An 18,974-nucleotide genomic window follows, 5' to 3' on the forward strand; every position below is an offset into this window, starting at 1 on the left:
CAGAATTTAGATAACCCCTTACACAAGATGGATAGTAAACAAAGGTCATATAAAAAAAATTGGACATTTTAATTGCAAGTGATGACATCGGCATTTTTTTTTTACATCCAATATATTGACACAATGCCAGACTGCCACATGCAAAGCAAAATATATATTGCCAACATATGTCAATACAATTATTTCAAATGCTATGCAAGAGAAACAAAACTGAGGAAATACACTTGCATTGCATTCTCAAAATCATAGTGCTTTATGTTATAAATGAGCTTCAGGGATAGTGCTTATAACAATCAATGAACTCTTGAACTCAACACATTCACCTTGATATGATCATTCCGCTCAGTAACATAAGGATACCATCTAGTCTATACCAGTGGTTCACAACCTTTTTTGGTTACCGTACCACCAACTGAATTTTGCTCTGCCTGGAGTACCCCTGAAATAACCCCCCCAACTGTCTTTGGAGGGTGAGGAGAACATGTAACAATGTGGCCGGATCTCTCAGATGAACCCCTGAATAAGCCCTGAGGTACAGCAACAGGGCTGCCTCACACTTCACATCACATTCATTTTGGATTACTAAGCAAATCACTGTAGTGTACATATTTTCTCACATGGGAACAGAATAGATTATCGGCTGAAGTTGGATTAAATGATAAATACAAAAATAAAAATTGGCCAAATATAACAGGTAAACCCACTCGGACATAAATATTACTAACTGATTAAGGGTAGAAGTGCACTACTAGGCATGCTTTTCACCAGCTTTGCCAAGCATTCTTACCGTACTCAAGACACACACATTATCAAGTCCTCCATCAGAACTACACCCTCCAGCCGTTAAACTCAATAAAACCAATGCAGACAAAAATAAAAAGAGAAACATTCACTCACAAACTCCCACCTAGGGCCTTCCACACAATGTTTCCTACCAACAGGAATGTGACGAGCAGAAGACTGAAGAATAATTCAACGCAATGGTTGATGGAATGTTACCATGTTAAAGACTGTTTCCTTGAGGGGCCTCCCAGGTGGTGCTGTGGTCTAAGGCACTGCATCGCAGTGCTAGCTGTGCCACTAGAGATTCTGGGTTCGAGTCCAGGCTCTGTCACAAGTTGACCGCTCTTGGACAGTAGATCTGGAATGAGACTATTCTCCTGCCATTCATTTTGAGCTCCTGTATCAAAGCTATAATAACAAGAAGCAGAGCCATTCAGATGAAGCTAATATAAAGCAAAGCCATCGGGCATTGGTAAGGGTTTGGTCCAACTGACTGGTAGGGCCAGCATGACACCAGTAATCGCAATACTTTTCCCATGTAAAATGTAAAATATTTGTGGAAAAATAAATGTGACTCTGGATGAAAACATTAAATGTTTGTTTTCCTAAAGACGTTAAATATGCTTTGTGTTACGTTCACTTGCCACAGCAGCAACGAGCATCGCGATACTGGTATTGTCCCGACCCTACAGCTGCACAGAGTGTGATCGAGTCCTACACACACTCTGTGCAGCTGTAGGGTCGGGACAATACCAGTATCGCGATGCTCGTATGTAAGTGTGTGTGATATTTGCACGGAGAGACTTACAGTGTGGAATGTCATAGAGAACGACTGACTTCACTAAGCACATTGGATTGGAGGAATGTAGATTCTGCCGTACTTAAGTGTCACATTGACTACATCATATAAGCATAAAAGGGAGACACAAAATATTTATATATAATAAAAGTATACATATACAACTATATACTATATGCATGTATAAAAAGATAAACATCACCTGTGCCTGACGTACATACGTAGTGTAGTCCGATGTTGGTCACTGTACAACACTCTATTCACATTTGTAACATTCAGCCTGTCCTCCCCACATAGACAAACACCTGGCCAGCACAGAGTCACATCACTCCCACATCTCCCAGCCTTGAACACCACAGTCACTACTAACACCAATATCTCAACCTGATGATCTGGCACAGAGTTCTCTTGAAAATGAACCAACATGAGAGCAACAAAGGAGCCGCTGCTCCAGCAGGTTATGGGTGGGGGTTGATGACAATGGCTGCTAGGGGATGTTTGGGGCTTGGAGCTGGACTGGGCTGCTCCCCCACTGGGGTGGGTGTGATGGACAGACAGGGGTTGCGACAGCTCAGCACTCGATCTGAGACTGCAGCTGCCTGCGCAGGGTGAGGGTGCGCCGGTGTAGCTGCTGCATCTGCTGCATACGGTCCCGCTGGCGGGCCAGGTTCTGGGGCATGGGGTAGCGCTGGCAGCCGTACAGGAAGCGGTAGGGGATGCGTACGTGACAGGCGGTGGCGCGGCAGCGGGGCTGGGGCATGGGCGGCAGCAGCATCCAGCGCTTCCTTTCGGCAGAGTAGCGGTAGGCCTCTTTGCGGTACTGCTTGTCCACGTCATCGCTGTTCTTCCAGCCGCCGATCACAAACACGTCCTCGTCGAAGTGGCAGATGGCGGCGCCCTCGATGCTGGTGACCTCGGGCGGCAAGCTCTCCAGGATCTCGTCTGAGATGTGGCCGCTGATCTTCTGCTTAGCGGCCTCGTCCCGCACCGTGTAGCTCTTAGGGCAGCAGGAGGCCGTATGGTAGAAGTTGGTGGGGGCCACGGCCATCTGGAACACACAGTAGTTGTCTATGAGCGGCAGGGAGTCCACGTCCTGCCACTGGCGGCTCTCTGTGTCGTAACGTGTGGTGACCGTCTTCAGCCCGTCCTCGTTGTCTGTGTCCACCGGCGTGCGCGCCGTCACGTATACGTAGCGGTCCTCCACGCTCACCGCCTTCACGTCCCGCAGGATCTTGGGCGCTGACTCCAGGTTGTGCCACTTGTCCAGCTCAGGCTCGTACACGCTCACGTCCTTGAAGCCGGGGCTGAAGTTGCCATGGCCACCGATGCTATACAGGATGTCCTTGATACAGGTGAGACCAAAGGAGTGTTTACGTGTGGTCAGGTTACTCACCTGTTCCCAGGTGTTGCGGTTGGGGTTATAGCGCTCCACGGTCTTGGCGAAGCCCGGTTCCATGGATCCCGCTACGTAGATGTGGGACTCTGTGGTAGCGATGGCGTGGCCATCCAGGTGGTTGTGGATGTGGGGCAGGTTAACCCAGCGGTCCTCGTAGATGAAGTAACCCACACATTCACTCAGGTAGTCACCCCCCTCCGACACCCCGCCCACCACCATGATCACGTCCATGTTCTGGCCGAAGCGCGGCTGGAAGGAGGCCATGTAGGATGACCAGAACTCCAGGTCAGCTGACTTGAGGTTCTCACAGCGGATGGCGTGGCCCTCCACGGCATCGGACACCAGGCGGAGACAGGCCTCGTTGGCCGCCACCAGTGCCTCGTTCTTCACCACGCGCGTCAGATAGGTGGGCTTAATCTGGGGTAGCCGGAGGAGACGGAACAACTCCTCAAAGTACCTCCCCCGCTGTTCTGTGTTCCTCTGGACCCACTTCACCACAGCCTCAAACAGCACCTCTTCCGCGTCCACGGTGATCTCTGCGTCAGACAGCCAGTCCCTCACCAGGTGGAAGGGCAGGGTGTAGAACTCCTCGTCCTGGATGACCTTGTGGAAATTGCGTCGGATCATGTCTGCGGCCCGCAGAGCCAGCTGGTCCAGGGTGTACATGTGGGCCAGACTGTGCACCGCCACACAGTTGGCCAGGCTCAGCTTCTTCTTCAAGAACTCCCCACAGAACTCCTTCAGGTGCAGCAGCAGGAACCTGCAGGCGACACACACAATCAATAACAGAACATGAGAAACAAACATGGGCAAGGCCATTTATGACACCCATGAACTCACCACACTCAAATTCAGGTTTGACAGGTTACAGGATGGTCAGTGCTATCCGGGATCCATGGGACGTCCCGACCATAAACATTAACCGTGCCAATATGCTTCAGTGACACCTCCAGTAAAAGCCTAAACAACATTGTTATGTCACTGAACTACATACAAATAATCAAGTACTAGCAGGTGGCAATTAAATGGATTATGTACATTAAAAGGAACACTAATTAAATTGTAAACAAACCTGTCAGCAAGCTCTAACACTTCATGCACATTGCAGGTGCTAACACGTATTTCTCCCGTGTACATGTACTGAATGACACTCTCCACCGTCTCCGGGTCTGGTCCCAATTCAGCGCTCCATTCCTTCATCTCAACCCGACCCGAAAGCGACTCGGAGAACTGCCCTCCCAGCAACGGCGTGAAATAGTCCGTAGCCGCGGCCAGTACAGAACGGTGAGCGGAAAACTCACAGCTCTGAACATTCCCGGTTGCCGCCCCACTGCTGAAGGCCAGCGTCACGTCGCAGAACAATCCCTGCTTCCTCTGTTCGTTCTGCCGCCGAGACAGCTCTGTGCAGTGGGAGGAGGAGGTGAAATCCTCGGTCTCTTCCGTGTCCCCGTCCCCAACAAGGACACTGGGCGTGCTGCTACCGCTACTACCCCGACTAGAGTCGTCTGGGTTCGGGGGTGCAGCTGCCATTCTGGCGGTGGTTGTGAGAATTCGGAATTGCAGTAAACTCGTGTGGGAAAAAACACACACGCAGACACACATACATAAACTCAAAACACAGACGGAATTACTGACATGCGCAGTGGACGCAAGGCGTGACGGTTCGGTGTGTGACGTAAAGCCCCTCCCACTCACTTGTGGCTGACAGGAGAAGCTTTTGTGCTACTTCAACCTCCGCTTTCTCTGCGGAAGCAGGGTATCATCAATTCACTTTCTCTGAGTGGGTGTATTTGAATGACCTGAATGGAAGCTACACATGGATGTTTCCTTTCATTTCATGTGCTGGATGTTGTTTCATACAAGGGCACGGTCAATACATAGTCCCGCTCCGTTACATAAGTGAGTAGAATCACTTTGCCATGCATGTACAGAAATGACACCCCCGGAGCATAGAACAGGTGGACTGAGGTCTGAAGAACGAGCTCTAAAGTCGTCTAGTAGACCCTCATATGCACTGGCTGTTTGAGAAAACGAAGATAGCTCCTAGTAGGCCACTACATCCTCTGTTGCTCTTGGATATGATATCATAAATGTATCTGTTTTAAAACCAATGATTTCGTAAACTGATGGATGAATCATGACACAGTGAAACAATTACAATTATAGCACATTTATTTTATGATCCGCGACACCGGAAAAACCAGACAGAGCTGTGTTCCAATGGGTCATCTTTAATATATTCAGTCACAACGTTCTGAAAATATATTACAACACATCTCTACAGAGGCACGTTCAGTTCACTAATCACATTAAATCAAACAAATTGTGTTGACATGACAACACAAATAGTACAGGCAGATAGACACATCTTACGAGAAATAGCCGGTCACAATGGAGCTAGTCTAGCTAGTGACGTACAGATAAATAATGCTGCATTCTATGGTACCTTTGCCATCCTGGGCACCGTCCTATTTGGGACACAGGATGAGCTTTTCACTGTATTTACAGCCCAATGTGCTCGGTCAGCTGCATATCTTACGGTCTTAAACACAACAGTTTTGTGGGCATTTACAGTACATCAAAACAATGTATGCTAATACTATCTATTACATGTATTTACTCAGCTGTTAAAACATCTATACATAAATAAAGTTATAATCTATATAACTGTAAAGCAGTAGCTAGTATTATTGCACTACGGCTCACCCCTGATAGAAAGCGTATGATTTTAATATGGCACCGACACACTTAATAAGAAAGAGAACTGCACAGCGACACACAGGAAGTCTGTGATACACAGACACATGCTTGGTTTACGGAGAGAGATGATAGTGGGAGATAGTCTCATCAACGTACTTCACTGTAGGCATAGGTGTAGTACAGAAGTTGTAGTAGTAGTAGTAGTAGTAGTAGTAGTAGTAGTATTGGCAGTAAATAGGAAGACAATCATCTGTATCCCTACTGGTAATCTTGGGAAGAGAATTGCATTAACTGCACTCCCACACTATTAAGGGTCAACCAACGAATGAGCCTCATTTCACACTCTGCAGCTTGCTTGATCTCTCTAGCAGACACAGACTGAGAGCGGCTTCACAGTTTTGCAGGCCTTGCTATTATTAACGGGGTTGCAGCATGTTTGATCAGCCAACTGATAAAAAAAAACTGAAACTGTATACATTTAAAAAGGGTTGTCCTTATTACTGTTGCAAAGACACATCTATAATAATATCAGTCCTCATCGTTGCTCTCCCACCACTTGGGGCTGACCGAACACAGCACAGGTGGGGGTGGAGGTTAGGGTACAGTGGTGGGGTAACTGGGGGGGGTGGGGGGGTCCATGGCCTGGTTTCCGTGGTTACATGGACATATGTTCGGGGAGAACGTAGGAGATGTCGTCCCAAGGGTGACGGTACAGACCCTGTTTAAGCCTCTTCTGATCCAGGTAGTGTCCTGAGGGAGAAGTAGAAACGTAGGTAAGGTTCTAATTTTAGCAATATCATATTGCGTATCCTCCGCTCCTTACACCATGGCCCCTTTCCCATTACCATTTCTAAGGGTCAAACTCAACAGGGTCATGACCCCTGACCCCCAACTCACCAATGAAGCCCATGCTCCGCCCCAGGACAAAGATTCCATTCAGCGCTCCGATCTCCACAAACTCATCAGCCTCGTCCCTGAGGGGGAAGACAAACACCAGAGGGCAATGATGAGTTGATGCAACACTGAATGTAGGCGAAGGCCAACAAAAAGATACAGCCAGATGACCCAGACACAGTAGTATAGTTGCATTGTGTAGAATGTAATTGACTGGAGTTAAATAGCATAGGATTTACCGTGTAAATCCACCACAGTTCCTGAGCAGGTCCACAAAGGCTACTCCGATGAAACCGTCCACATTCAGGATCAGGTTGGGTTTCTGAAACCGCAGCAGAGAGGAGAAGACATGGTTTAGAACAGATGATCCCAGTGGGGTGATCCAGGGTGCAGGAGAGGATGACAGGGTTAGTACCTTGGCGGTGGTGATCTTCTCTACATCCATGGCGTAGTCCAACAGCTGGGTGGAGGGGAAGTTCTTCTTCACAAAGTCCTTCAGGATCTGCACCCGCATGTCTGGGTTGTTGATCTGACACACACACACACACACACACACACACACACACACACACAGTAAAAAATATGAAAGACACATGACATCCAAACAGAGACACAGGGACGGTGCTCACCGACTTGACCCGGTGTCCGATGCCCATGATCAGGTTGCCCTCCTTCTTCATCTTATTGACAAACTCCATGGGCAGCATGCCGCTGTCAAACGCCTTGCTGAACTGCTTGGCTGCAGCGTCCAGGGCCCCTCCGAACCGGTCCCCCTGGAAATCACACACACGAAAATAAAACACTCAAAGAGACACTACCAAAGCTCAATTAATGAATTATTTAAACAGAGGCATTGTCTTCAGAGGAGGCAACTCTGCTGGTTTTAAGTGGGCATAAGAATGTCGAGGTTGACTCGACTATGGTCGTACGATGGTGAGCAGGCCAGAGGTGAGACTAGAGATGAGGTCTTTGCCAGCACGGGCACACACGATGGTGTTGTGGGCACCGGAGACGGCAGGACCATGGTCAGCAGTCACCATCAGACACATCTCAATGAACTTGGCAGCATAACTGGGCAGCCTTGGGGCAAGGAGGAGGGAGGACACAGAGACATAGAATTGTATTCAAATTCAATTATGATAGTGTATGTTTAATGTTTTATGTGAACAATGGCAGTATTTGTATTATTGACCGTTTCCCGGTTTCATGTTTTGGGGGACAGAAGCGTACCTCCTCTGGAACCAGAGCAGTCCCAGGGTTCCTCCCAGGCCCATCTCCGACTTGAACACCTCAGTGATGGGCATTCCAGCGTAGATGAGCTCCTGGCCCCTCTCATCACAGATACTGGTCATAAAGGAGGCTGGCTTACGGATCAGACCCAGCTCCTACAGCACAGAGGGAAAGGGAGGGAGAGAGAGAGTCACCACACCCTCCCATTGCTCTCCATCTGTTTCAGTTTAACAGTCTGATGTGGTTCGTGAAGTTAGCCTTATATGGAAGTCAATAGCATTGTCCAGAGCCAATAAGATATCCTGATTCAGCGCTAACTCATAGCTACTGTTTACAGGCCTCCTAGGCCATATAGAGTGTTCCTCACTGAGTTCCTATCAGACATTGTAGTCATGGCAGATAAGATTCTAATTTTTGGTGACTTTAATATTCACATGGCAAAGTCCACAGAACTTTGGGCTTTCGGAGCAATCATCGGCTCAGTGGGTTTTGTCCAACATGTCTCCGGACCTACTCACTGCCACAGTCATACTCTGGACCTAGTTTTGTCCCGTGGAATAAATATTGTGGATCTTAATGTTTTTCCCTCATAATCCTGGACTATCAGACCACCATTTTATTATGTTTGCAATCGCAACAATCTGCTCAGACCCCAAACAAGGATCATCAAAAGTCGTGCTATAAATTCACAGACAACACAAAGATTCCTAGATGCCCTTCCAGACTCCCTCCTCCTACCCAAGGATGTCAGAGTACAAAAATTGGTTAACCACCTAACTGAGGAACTAAATTTAACCTTGTGTAATAACCTAGATGCAGTCGCACCCCTAAAAACTAAAAAACATTTGTCATAAGAAACTATCTCCCTGGTTTTCAGAAAATACCCGAGCTCTGAAGCAAGCTTAAAGAAAATTGGAACGGAATTGGCTCTACACCAAACTGGAAGTCTTCTGACAAGCCTGGAAAGACAGTACCGTGCAGTATCGAAGAGCTCTCACTGCTACTCGATCATCCTATTTTTCCAACTTAATTGAGAAGAATAAGAACAATCCCAAATGTATTTTTGATACAATCGCAAAGAGAACTAAAAAGCAGCATTCTACAAGAGAGGATGGCTTTCACTTCAGCAGTGATAAATTCATGAACTTCTTTGACGAAAAGCTAATGATCATTAGAAAGCAAATTACGGACTTTTTAAATCTGCGTATTTTTCCAAAGCGCAGTTGTCCTGAGTCTGCACAACACTGCCAGGACCTCGGATCAAAGGGAGACACTCAAGTTTCTTCATACTATATCTCTTGACACATTGATGAAAATAATCTCGGCCTCTAAACCTTCAAGCTGCATACTGGACCCTATCGATCACCACATTCTTTTGGAGAGATTGGAAACCCAAATTGTTCTACACGGACAAGTTCTGGCCTGGTTTAAATCTTATCTGTCGGAAAGATATCAGTTTGTCTCTGTGAATGGTTTGTCTTCTGACAAATCAACTGTACATGTCGGTGTTCCTACATCTACTTTGTGCATGACACAAGTCATTTTTTCAACAATTGTTTACAGACAGATTATTTCACTTATAATTCCCTGTATCACAATTCCAGTGGGTCAGAAGTTCACATACACTAAGTTGACTGTGCCATTAAACAGCTTGGAAAATTCCAGAAAATGATGTCATGGCTTTAGAAGCTTCTGATTGACTCAAATGATGTCAATTAGCCTATTGGAGGTGTACCTGTGGATATACTTCAAGGCCTACCTTCAAACTCAGTGCTTCTTTGCTTGACATCATGGGAAAATCAAAAGAAATCAGCCAAGACCTCCACAAGTCTGGTTCATCCTTGGGGGCAATTCCCAAACGCCTGAAGGTACCACGCTCATCTGTACAAACAATAGTACGCAAGTATAAACACAATGGGACCACGCAGCCGTCATACCGCTCAGGAAGGAGAGGCGTTCTCTCTCCTGGAGATTAACGTACTTTGGTGCAAAAAGTGCAAATCAATCCCAGAACAACAGCAAAGGACCTTGTGAAGATGCTGGAGGAAACGGGTACAAAGTATCTATATCCACAGTAAAACAAGTCCTATATCAACAACCTGAAAGGCCACTCAGCAAGGAAGAAGCCACTGCTCCAAAACCACCATAAAAAAGCCAGACTATGGTTTGCAACTGCAGATGGGGACAAAGATCGTACTTTTTGGAGAAATGTCCTCTGGTCAGATGAAACAATCATAGAACTGTTTGGCAATAATTACCATCATTATGTTTGGAGGAAAAAGGGGGAGGCCTGCAAGCCAAAGAACATAATCCCAACTGTGAAACGCAGGCAGCATCATGTTGTGGGGGTGCTTTGCTGCAGGTGGGACTGGTGCACTTCACAAAATAGATGACATCATGAGGGAGGAAAATTATGTGGATATATTGAAGCAACATCAAGACATCAGACAGGAAGTTAAAGCTTGGTCACAAATGGGTCTTCCAAATAGACAATGCCCCCAAGCATACTTCCAAAGTTGTGGCAAAATGGCTTAAGGACAACAAAGTCAAGGTATTGGAGTGGCCATCACAAAGCCCTGACCTCAATCCTATAGAGAATATGTGGGCAGAACTGAAAAAGCGTGTGCGAGCAAGGAGGCCTTATAAACCTGACTCAGTTACATCAGCTCTGTCAGGAGGAATGGGCAAAAATTTCCCCAATTTATTGTGGGAAGCTTGTGGAAGTCTACCTGAAATGTTTGACCCCTGACATTTCACATTCTTAAAATAAAGTGGTGATCCTAACTGACCTAAGACAGGGAATTTTTACTAGGATTAAATGTCAGGAATTGTGAAAAACTAAGTTTGAATGTATTTGGTGTATGTAAGGTAAGGTGTATGTAAACTTTGACTTCAACTAAGTGGATGGCGGCAAATGTTTTACTTTTAAACTCGGACAAAACAGAGATGCTAGTTCTAGGTCCCAAGAAACAAAGAGATCTGCTGTTGGATCTGACAATTAATCTTGATGGATGTACAGTCATCTCAAATAAAATTGAAAGACCTCTGCGTTACTCTGGAGCCTGAACTCTCTTTTGACGAACATATCAAGAATATTTCAAGGACAGCTTTTTTCCATCTACGTAACATTGCAAAAATCATAAACTTTGTCCAAAAATGAAGCAGAAAAATGTATCCATGCTTTTGTCACTTCTAGATTAGACTTCTGCAATGCTCTACTTTCCGGCTACCCGGATAAGGCACTAAATAAACGTCAGTTAGTGCTAAACACGGCTGCTAGAATCTTGACTAGAACCAAAACATTCGATCATATTACTCCAGTGCTTGGCTCTCTACACTGGCTTCCTGTTAAGGCTAGGGCTGATTTCAAGGTTTTACCGCTAACCTACAAAGCATTACATGGGCTTGCTCCTACCCATCTTTCCGATTTGGTCCTGCCGTACATACCTACACGAGGCCTACGTCTTGTAACCATAGCGTACAAGACGTAGGCCTCCTAGAATTTCCAAGCAAACAGCTGAAGGCAGGACTTTCTCCTATAGAGCTCCATTTTTATGGAATGGTCAACCTACCCATGTGAGAGATGCAGACACGGTCTTGACCGTCAGGTCTTTATTGAAGACTCATCTCTTCAGTAGGTCCTATGACTGAGTGTAGTCAGGCCCAGGAGTATGAAGGGGAACGGAAAGGCACTGGAGCGACGAACCGCCCTTGCTGTCTCTGCCTGGCCGGTTACCCTCTCTCCACTGGGATTCTCTGCCTCTAACCCTATTATAGGGGCTGAGTCACTGGCTTACTGGTGCTCTTCCATGCCATCCCTAGGAGGGGTGCATCACCTGAGTCACTGAAGTGATCTTCCTGTGCTGGTTGGCGCTCCCCTCGGGTTTGTGCCCTGGGGGAGATCTTTGTTAGCTATACTCGGACTTGTCTCAGGGTAGCAGGCTGGTGGTTGAAGATATCCATCTTGTGGTATGGGGCTGTGCATTGGCAAAGTGGGTGGGGTTATACCCTGCCTGTTTGGCCCTGTCCGGGGGTATCGTCGGATGGGGCCACAGTGTCTCCTGACCCCTCCTGTCTCAGCCTCCAATAGTTTGCTAGTGTCAGTCTGTTATACCTGGATTATTTTGCCTGTGCGAAGTGAATGAATTGATCTCTCTCTAACTCTGAATGATCGGCTATGAAAAGCCAACTGACATTTACTCCTGAGGTGCTGACCTGTTGCACTCTCTACAACCACTGTGATTATTATTATCTGACCCAGATTTGGCATGGGTCCTCAAATCCTCAAAAGGTTCTACAGCTGCACCATCGAGAGCATCCTGACTGGTTGCATCACTTCCTGGTATGGCAACTGAGCGGCCTCCGACCGCAAGGTACTACAGAGGGAACTGTGAACGGCCCAGTACATCACTGTGGCCAAGCTTCCTGCCATCCCGGACTTCCAAACCAGGCTGTGTCAGAGGAAGGCCCTAAGAATTGTCAAAGACTCCAGCCACCCTAGTCATAGACTGTTCTCTCTGCTACCACACGGCAAGCGGTACCGGAGCGCCAAATCTAGGTCCAAGGAGCTTCTAAACATCTTCAACCCCCAAGCCATAAGACTCCTGAACATCTAGTCAAATGGCTACCCAGACTATTTGCATTGTAAATAGTTGTATTTGGCACATGTGACTAATAACATTGTATTTGATTTTGCTGGTCATCTATGAACGTTTGAACATCTTGGCCATGTACTGTTATAATCTCCACCCGGCACAGCCAGAAGAAGACTGGCCACCCCTCGGAGCCTGGTTCCTCTCTAGGTTTCTTCCTAGGTTCCTGCCTTTCTAGAGAGTTTTTTTTTCTAGCCACCGTACTTCTACATCTGCATTGCTTGCAGCTTGGGGTTTTAGGCTGGGTTTCTGTACAGCACGTTGTGACATCGGCTGATGTAATCAGGGCTTCATAAATACATTTGATTGATGGGATTGATTGAGGAGACATGAGCCAGCGTGGCACTAACTGTTTGTGATTACTCACCCGGGCCCAAGAGTAGTCCATTGGTACCGTGGGAGGGGGCACCTCCATAGCTGGAACGATGACTCCTTTGCCAACGAGGTCATCATACACCGATCTGTACATGAGGGTGGGAAACTTCAATTTCACAACAGTGCTTTTGTACATTTATTAAAACGGTCAATTTTACGTTGTGGCTTGGATGTATGTTTTTCGAAATCATATAAGTGTGTGATTTTCTGCACTGACTTGATGACATCTCCCAGCTCGTCAAAGCTCTTGGGTACGAAGGCTCCGGCCTCCTTCAGAGCCAGGTTCTTGGCCACGGCTGTCTCTGAGGCCTGGTTGGCACACGCTCCAGCATGACCAAACTGGACCTACAGGAGACAGGTGACATCATAGGAAACAGTCACCAATCCCATAACCAGACCCTTTCTTCCAGTATGCCTACCCTGTAAGTCTCTGTGATATCAATCCAATGACCTTTAACCCCTCCTTCCCAAACGCTTCCCGCTGCACATCACACTCACCTCTGAGGAGAACATGGTGGCACAGGTCCCGATGCACCAGCTCACCACAGGCTTGGTGATCCTGCCTGACTTGATGCCCTGGCAGATCGTATACTCCTCTGTGCCGCCAATCTAGATGGGAGACCAACAATGCTTTTAAAAGGAAGTCCACACTTGCAGAGGCGAGTATCCAAGCATGGAATTAGTCTGGTCATAGATGTCGACGATAATTAGCTATGCTTGATGAAAATAAATTAATTGTGTTAAAAGGATCAGCTTTATTTTTCTATGGTTAGTTTACACTCATTGGAGGGGGCCATTAGTAGCAATGATGTAGCCGTGTGTGTGTCTTTCAAATCCTCACCTCTCCCAGTATTACGATCATCTCTACCCCTGGGGTGTCCTGGTACCTCAGCACATGGTCTGTGTAGATTGAGCCTGGGTATCTAATGAAAAAATAAGCATTAATTATACACACACAGACATGCATCAGTAATCTTATCCACACCATTCACACACACACACAGCCACACTCTTACCGGTCTCCTCCAATGGCCACTCCCTCATAGACTCCGTCAGTGGTGCGGGAGATGATGTTGTTGAGCTCGTTGGACATGCCTCCAGAGCGGGACACGTAGGCCACACTGCCTGGACGGTACAGCTTAGAGGCCAGGATGTTATCCAGCATGCCCCCGGTGTTCCCGATCTTAAAACAGCCAGGCTTGATCCCTCCAACCTGGCCAAGGGCGCACACACAGAGTTAGATAAGACACTCTACACCTTTAAAAGCAGGCCTCACATACTGTAAGTGAGGGGTGTAGAGTAAGAGGGGTCTACCGTTGCCGGGCCGATGATAGTGATACCCTTCTCGTCCGCCCTCTTAATGATCTTCCTGGTCTGGGCTTCAGGGATGCCCTCGGCTATGATGGCGATGGTGTGGATCTGAAGGGGTGGGGATATGAAGCATTACAGTGGGTCAGATCTACTGCTCGCTCACCATTAGATGACACCCTCTGGATGGCACTACCAACCTGCGGGTACTGCATGGTCTCCATGGTGCTGTCGAAGGCAGAGCGGAGCGAGGCGAAGCTGATGAGCACGTCCACCTCCGGGTGTTTCTTCATGGCGTCGCCCATGTTCTTATAGACAGGCAACAGGATCTCCTTATGGCCCCAGTAGAACTTCTGCTTGTGGTCCCCACTGGAACACACACAGACAGTCACAACGTTAAGTATCGAAAGATGAACCAGACAAATAGATAAGCACGTGTGAACGCACAACCACACACACACACACAGCTTGTTATTTTCAACACCTCTCTGTGGTCTCGGGGCACGGCAGTTAGAGTGGTATACAGGAAGTAAAGAAAGAGACACCTACGTGAATGGGTAGACCATGGCAGACACAGAGGGCTCATCCCTGGAGCAGGTGTAGTCAAAGTCCAGCATGCCCTGCACGGCCCGAGTCTGCATGCCCCACACGATGGACTTGGTCTGCTTGCTGAAGAGAGTTGACGCCTTGACTGCAGGGACAGGAACACACAGGGGACAAGGAAGGGAGAGGGAAAGGAGGAAATATGGGAGGGAGAGAGAGAGATGGAGGGGAAGGTTAACTACAAAATGCAAAGTGACTCAGACAATGAAGAGAGGTTTGGCGTGCACACACACACCACACACACATTTACTCAGAGGGAGAAAAATAGCTTGATCTCCTTATTACCGCACCAGGAGAGAAAGGGCTTTTAACTCACTACAGAGAGGTACGAGCTTTAAAGAAGTCTCTTGCTCTGCTAAGAGGTGTGATAGAGCAGGGCACACAACATCAACAGAAGACACATGGCAGGGCAAACAGTTACTAGACAGTGAAGGAACCAAACACTGACAGCCAGCCGCTGACTGAGACATCACAACCGACAGGAAACCACAGGGGTTAGTGAGACAGAAGCTGAACCCGCAACCATCCAAAACAACATGTTAACACTGTATGTTTCTGGATGTCAGAAACTCCCCTCTAAGGACTACAAATGTGATCAGAAATGTAGTCGTCTATACGTCAATATTGTCTCAGTTGTTCCCCATGGATGAACCATTACAACACCACAGAAATAAAAGCCACTTCTAGCACAGGCACGTGAGAGAGACGAGAGGACACATGACCCAGCTCGAGGGCTTCACATGTGGGCTAGGAGGAGAGCCATGTCCCAGGCCCACCCTAGTCAGTCTGTCTGACAGGGGAGTGTCCTACCTCCTGGACTGTCTGACGTCGCCTGTCGCTCTGTGGCGCCACAACAATAAAATAAAAAAAATAAAAACAGAAACAATATAATCAATGTTATTACATTCAGAATTTGCGTAGATAATGCCCTCCGAAAGGGAAGGTTTTTCACAACAGATGCTGGGCTGATGTGGGCTGTGAGACCCCTAACGGCCACCAGGGGGAGCTGGGACACAGAAACTCACATATTATGAGAGCAGGGGCTCTCAAGGAAGCCTCTTGCTACCAGGGTTGGGGTCAATTCCATTTCAATTCAGGAAAATAAACAAAATTCCACATTTTCCTAATTAAAAAGCATTGAAGAGAATTTAAATGTCAGTGTACTTCCTGAATTGACTGGAATTTAAAATGGAATTGACCCCAACCCGGCTTGTAAAACTGCATTTCATTAAAACGTGGCAAGACTTTTACATAAATACATGAGAAGCATCATTCTTACATTTCATGTGTGTGTGTGTGTGTGTGTGTGTGGTCTCATCAAGGAACTCACCTGGAGGGGCCCCTGACTTGGCCTTCTTGGCAGCAGAGGCCCCGGTGCAAGCCTTGTTCTCAGAGAAGGAGGCTGTCCTGCTGGAGGCTGGGGTCTGGAGAGGACAGAGGAGAGAGGGAAGACAGAAGAAGGAAGAGTTACATTCCGTTGAAGAGCTAACCATGTTAACACCAGCTCTGATGCACACATGCCTTCCTAGAACAGCCTTGATTTCAACGACTTGCCTAAAAACGGTCATGTTTTATTTGCGACAGCACCACATTACCTTCAGAGAGAGAGAGAGAGAGAGCGAGAGAGTAACATGGTGCGAGCTTTACAATGAAGCTTTGTGTGATAAACCTGCAGTGATGCCAGCTGCACAGTAGAGCCCCTATGTACAGACTACGTCTGTGGCACAGTGGACTCGTGTTGAACCTGCTTTAAAAACAATCTACATGCTGGGCCCGCACACAGTTTAAATTCATTCAAATTCACTAAACGACATTCAGTTGAGCTGTGCTTAGAGTGAGATTTGCACCATTGGCACTTTAGCGAACCTGTGCAGGTGTATTTGCTGCTTTCATCTTTTCCCCCCCTTTTGCCCTGCCATCAGCCATCATTAAATGGAAGTGGGGCCCCCTTCCCAAAACACACGCATGACCACGGACGCATCTCTCTGAAAGCCCCGGTGCAGCACATTATTACTGGAGCCCTGCAGGCTACAGCACAGGCCTAGTGTATTGTCTCCTGGCTGCTATTTATAAACCACAGCAGCATACAAAGCCAGGCAATGCTCTACACACAAAGACACACCTCAGATGACCTCAACGTGCCAGCATGGGAAACACGTCCACCGTGAATCTCAGTGTTTGAAAATCACTGTTTTTAAAATGTTTACATTTTTTGAGGTCATCGGGTGTAACAGTCTTATTTTCATATCATCACTGTTTGTCTAATAAATCACTGTGTGTGTGTGTGTTTATTTCGTGAAAAGAACTAGAATTTAAAATGATAATTTATTTCCCTGAGCCTCCTTTTGCCATTAAAATGCGCTGTCTGATCGTGTGGGCGTGCTGAAACAAATGTTCATATATTTACATACAGTCCTTATTAGGAGATAGGATCATCTAGACTCTAGAACCCACCCCAATTGATTACCCCTTCAAAGTGGGAGGATACATATATGCAAATAAATGGTGACTGGTCATTGGTCAAAATAATCAGATCAGATCATCCCACCTGAACAGGCTGAAATTTCAGGCATTTTTGTTCTCCAAAATCTCTTACATTAGAAAATGATTATCATAATTTTCACAATTTCAGTGTTATTTTGGAAATATCCTAAAAAACAGCAACATCACATTTTTGACCGCATTGAAAAATGATAGAATTGCCCTGTAGCTAATTATAGGCCTAGTGTAACCTACTGATGAACTGGCACTGGAGTTGAGCAGGAAGTTGGCGGTGTGGGCGGCGACGGGAGGCTCTTTGGGTATTGGTCGGTGGCCCAGCGCCATGCCGACAATGGCAGTCATGTGAGTCTCTGTGCCGAAGACATGGATGGGGATGCCAGTAGTCTTACCTATGGAAACATGGCACACACACACACACACACACGTCTTCAGAAGGTCGAGTGTGTCAATCAAAGCTAAAGAAATAGCATTGGCTTGACATTTATCACAGAGGAAATTAGGAGAAATACAAGACCATGAACATCTCTTGCTAAAGGTACTTTTATTTATTGTGGAGCTACTCACCCACTTCGCCCATGACCCTGAGGCCTTCCTGGTAGTTGGGGCCCCCACGGCGGACAAATATGGTGATCTCATGCTCCTTTATGGGGCCCTGGTAGTCCCGAATGGCTCGGACAATGCCCTGGAACCCAGACAAGAGTGGATCTCAGAGTAGCCTAACGCTAGGGGAATCTAAATCACAATTGCTTCAGATATTGTGTTCAACTCTGTGGATGCATTTTTTAGATCTACCTTAAATGTGGCTGCAACGTTAGTGAAGTTTGCAATGCTTCCTCCGATGATCAGGACTTTTCCGTCGGGGTGTTTCTCCCGGGTCATCAGGGACAGGATGGTCTTGGCATAGTCATAGGTCTGCTGTTCGCTGGGCGCTCCTGAATACTCCCCGTAATTGGCCAGCTCGTCAACTCCACCCAGGTCACAGATAGTGTCACTGTGTAGGAGGGATCCCATTGGATAAAGCAAAACAAAAAAAACACAAACACAGGGGTGCAGGGGACAATACACACAATCACTTCAAGAAAACATCTACAGTATACTGTACATTCAGTAGAGTAGTGCATTGTGAAAGTTGAATTATATCAACAAAGTCTCTCTCTCCCAGTCTGTCAACACTGTTAAAACAATCTATACAGACACTAGTCCAATCCACAGAAGCATTCAGTCTCAGTAGGCGTGTCTGTGTACGTTACGCCTCATGCCCCTGACAGACGGAAGGCTCCTCATTCCTCCAGACTCTCGTTAAGAGGATCTCATTTAGCTCTCTGCAGAACAAGCAGCAGCGTCTGGTCTCGGCTGCGCCATCAATCTGACTGTTGCATCACTAGCTGGTGCACTCGCCTAGTGCCAAACCCAATTACAACCGAGGTAGCGTAGCCTAGGAGCCAGCCAGAAACTAAGCTAACAGGGCCATTAGCAACACCACAATGAAAGAATATGGGAGTGTTGAGAGAAACTCCAAACATGTTATTGGTAGCATTGTTTGGCATGCTGAGGTGAAGACGCATGGCTGAGATTGAGACATTGTGATTGGCGACTCTACCTGTAGACGACGGAAGCCCCTCCTCCTGCCACCATGGTCCAGATTCTTCCACGGGGGTTGAGCAGGGTGAGTTTGAGACTGGCACCACTCTTGGCATCCAGGTCTGCAATATAGGCCTCCTGCAAGAGCCAA

At 47.1% G+C, this 18,974-nt stretch overlaps 2 protein-coding genes across 3 annotated transcripts in view; both read right to left on the reverse strand.

Annotated features, from left to right (window-relative positions):
* Window positions 1–45: 45 nt before the first annotated feature.
* On the reverse strand, window positions 46–4,661 carry LOC118365258 (kelch-like protein 11). The gene is made up of 2 exons (XM_035747326.1): window positions 4,051–4,661; window positions 46–3,738 (listed from the first exon to the last, which is right to left on the reverse strand). The coding sequence occupies exons 1-2, from the start codon at window positions 4,578–4,580 to the stop codon at window positions 2,154–2,156; spliced, it is 2,115 nt and encodes a 704-aa protein (XP_035603219.1). The 5' UTR covers window positions 4,581–4,661; the 3' UTR covers window positions 46–2,153.
* A 528-nt stretch (window positions 4,662–5,189) lies between these two features.
* LOC118365260 (ATP-citrate synthase) overlaps window positions 5,190–18,974 on the reverse strand; it is a 28,452-nt gene continuing 14,667 nt past the window's right edge. The window contains exons 8-28 of one of the 2 annotated variants that reach the window (XM_035747328.2): window positions 18,843–18,961; window positions 18,035–18,233; window positions 17,807–17,924; window positions 17,477–17,631; window positions 16,071–16,164; window positions 15,551–15,580; window positions 14,687–14,828; window positions 14,338–14,506; window positions 14,144–14,248; window positions 13,846–14,042; window positions 13,671–13,752; window positions 13,328–13,438; window positions 13,047–13,174; window positions 12,822–12,915; window positions 7,803–7,957; window positions 7,502–7,652; window positions 7,202–7,345; window positions 6,988–7,101; window positions 6,812–6,894; window positions 6,576–6,652; window positions 5,190–6,428 (exon numbers count right to left, since the gene is read on the reverse strand). In XM_035747328.2, coding sequence (XP_035603221.1) covers window positions 6,334–6,428; window positions 6,576–6,652; window positions 6,812–6,894; window positions 6,988–7,101; window positions 7,202–7,345; window positions 7,502–7,652; window positions 7,803–7,957; window positions 12,822–12,915; window positions 13,047–13,174; window positions 13,328–13,438; window positions 13,671–13,752; window positions 13,846–14,042; window positions 14,144–14,248; window positions 14,338–14,506; window positions 14,687–14,828; window positions 15,551–15,580; window positions 16,071–16,164; window positions 17,477–17,631; window positions 17,807–17,924; window positions 18,035–18,233; window positions 18,843–18,961 — 2,562 coding nt within the window. In that variant the 3' untranslated portion in view covers window positions 5,190–6,333. The remainder of the gene's footprint in view (window positions 6,429–6,575; window positions 6,653–6,811; window positions 6,895–6,987; window positions 7,102–7,201; window positions 7,346–7,501; window positions 7,653–7,802; window positions 7,958–12,821; window positions 12,916–13,046; window positions 13,175–13,327; window positions 13,439–13,670; window positions 13,753–13,845; window positions 14,043–14,143; window positions 14,249–14,337; window positions 14,507–14,686; window positions 14,829–15,550; window positions 15,581–16,070; window positions 16,165–17,476; window positions 17,632–17,806; window positions 17,925–18,034; window positions 18,234–18,842; window positions 18,962–18,974) is intronic. The other variant, XM_035747329.2, reaches the window with a different exon arrangement.

This window comes from Oncorhynchus keta, chromosome 32, assembly GCF_023373465.1.
Source record: "Oncorhynchus keta strain PuntledgeMale-10-30-2019 chromosome 32, Oket_V2, whole genome shotgun sequence".
In the NCBI taxonomy this organism is placed as follows: Eukaryota; Metazoa; Chordata; class Actinopteri; order Salmoniformes; family Salmonidae; genus Oncorhynchus; species Oncorhynchus keta.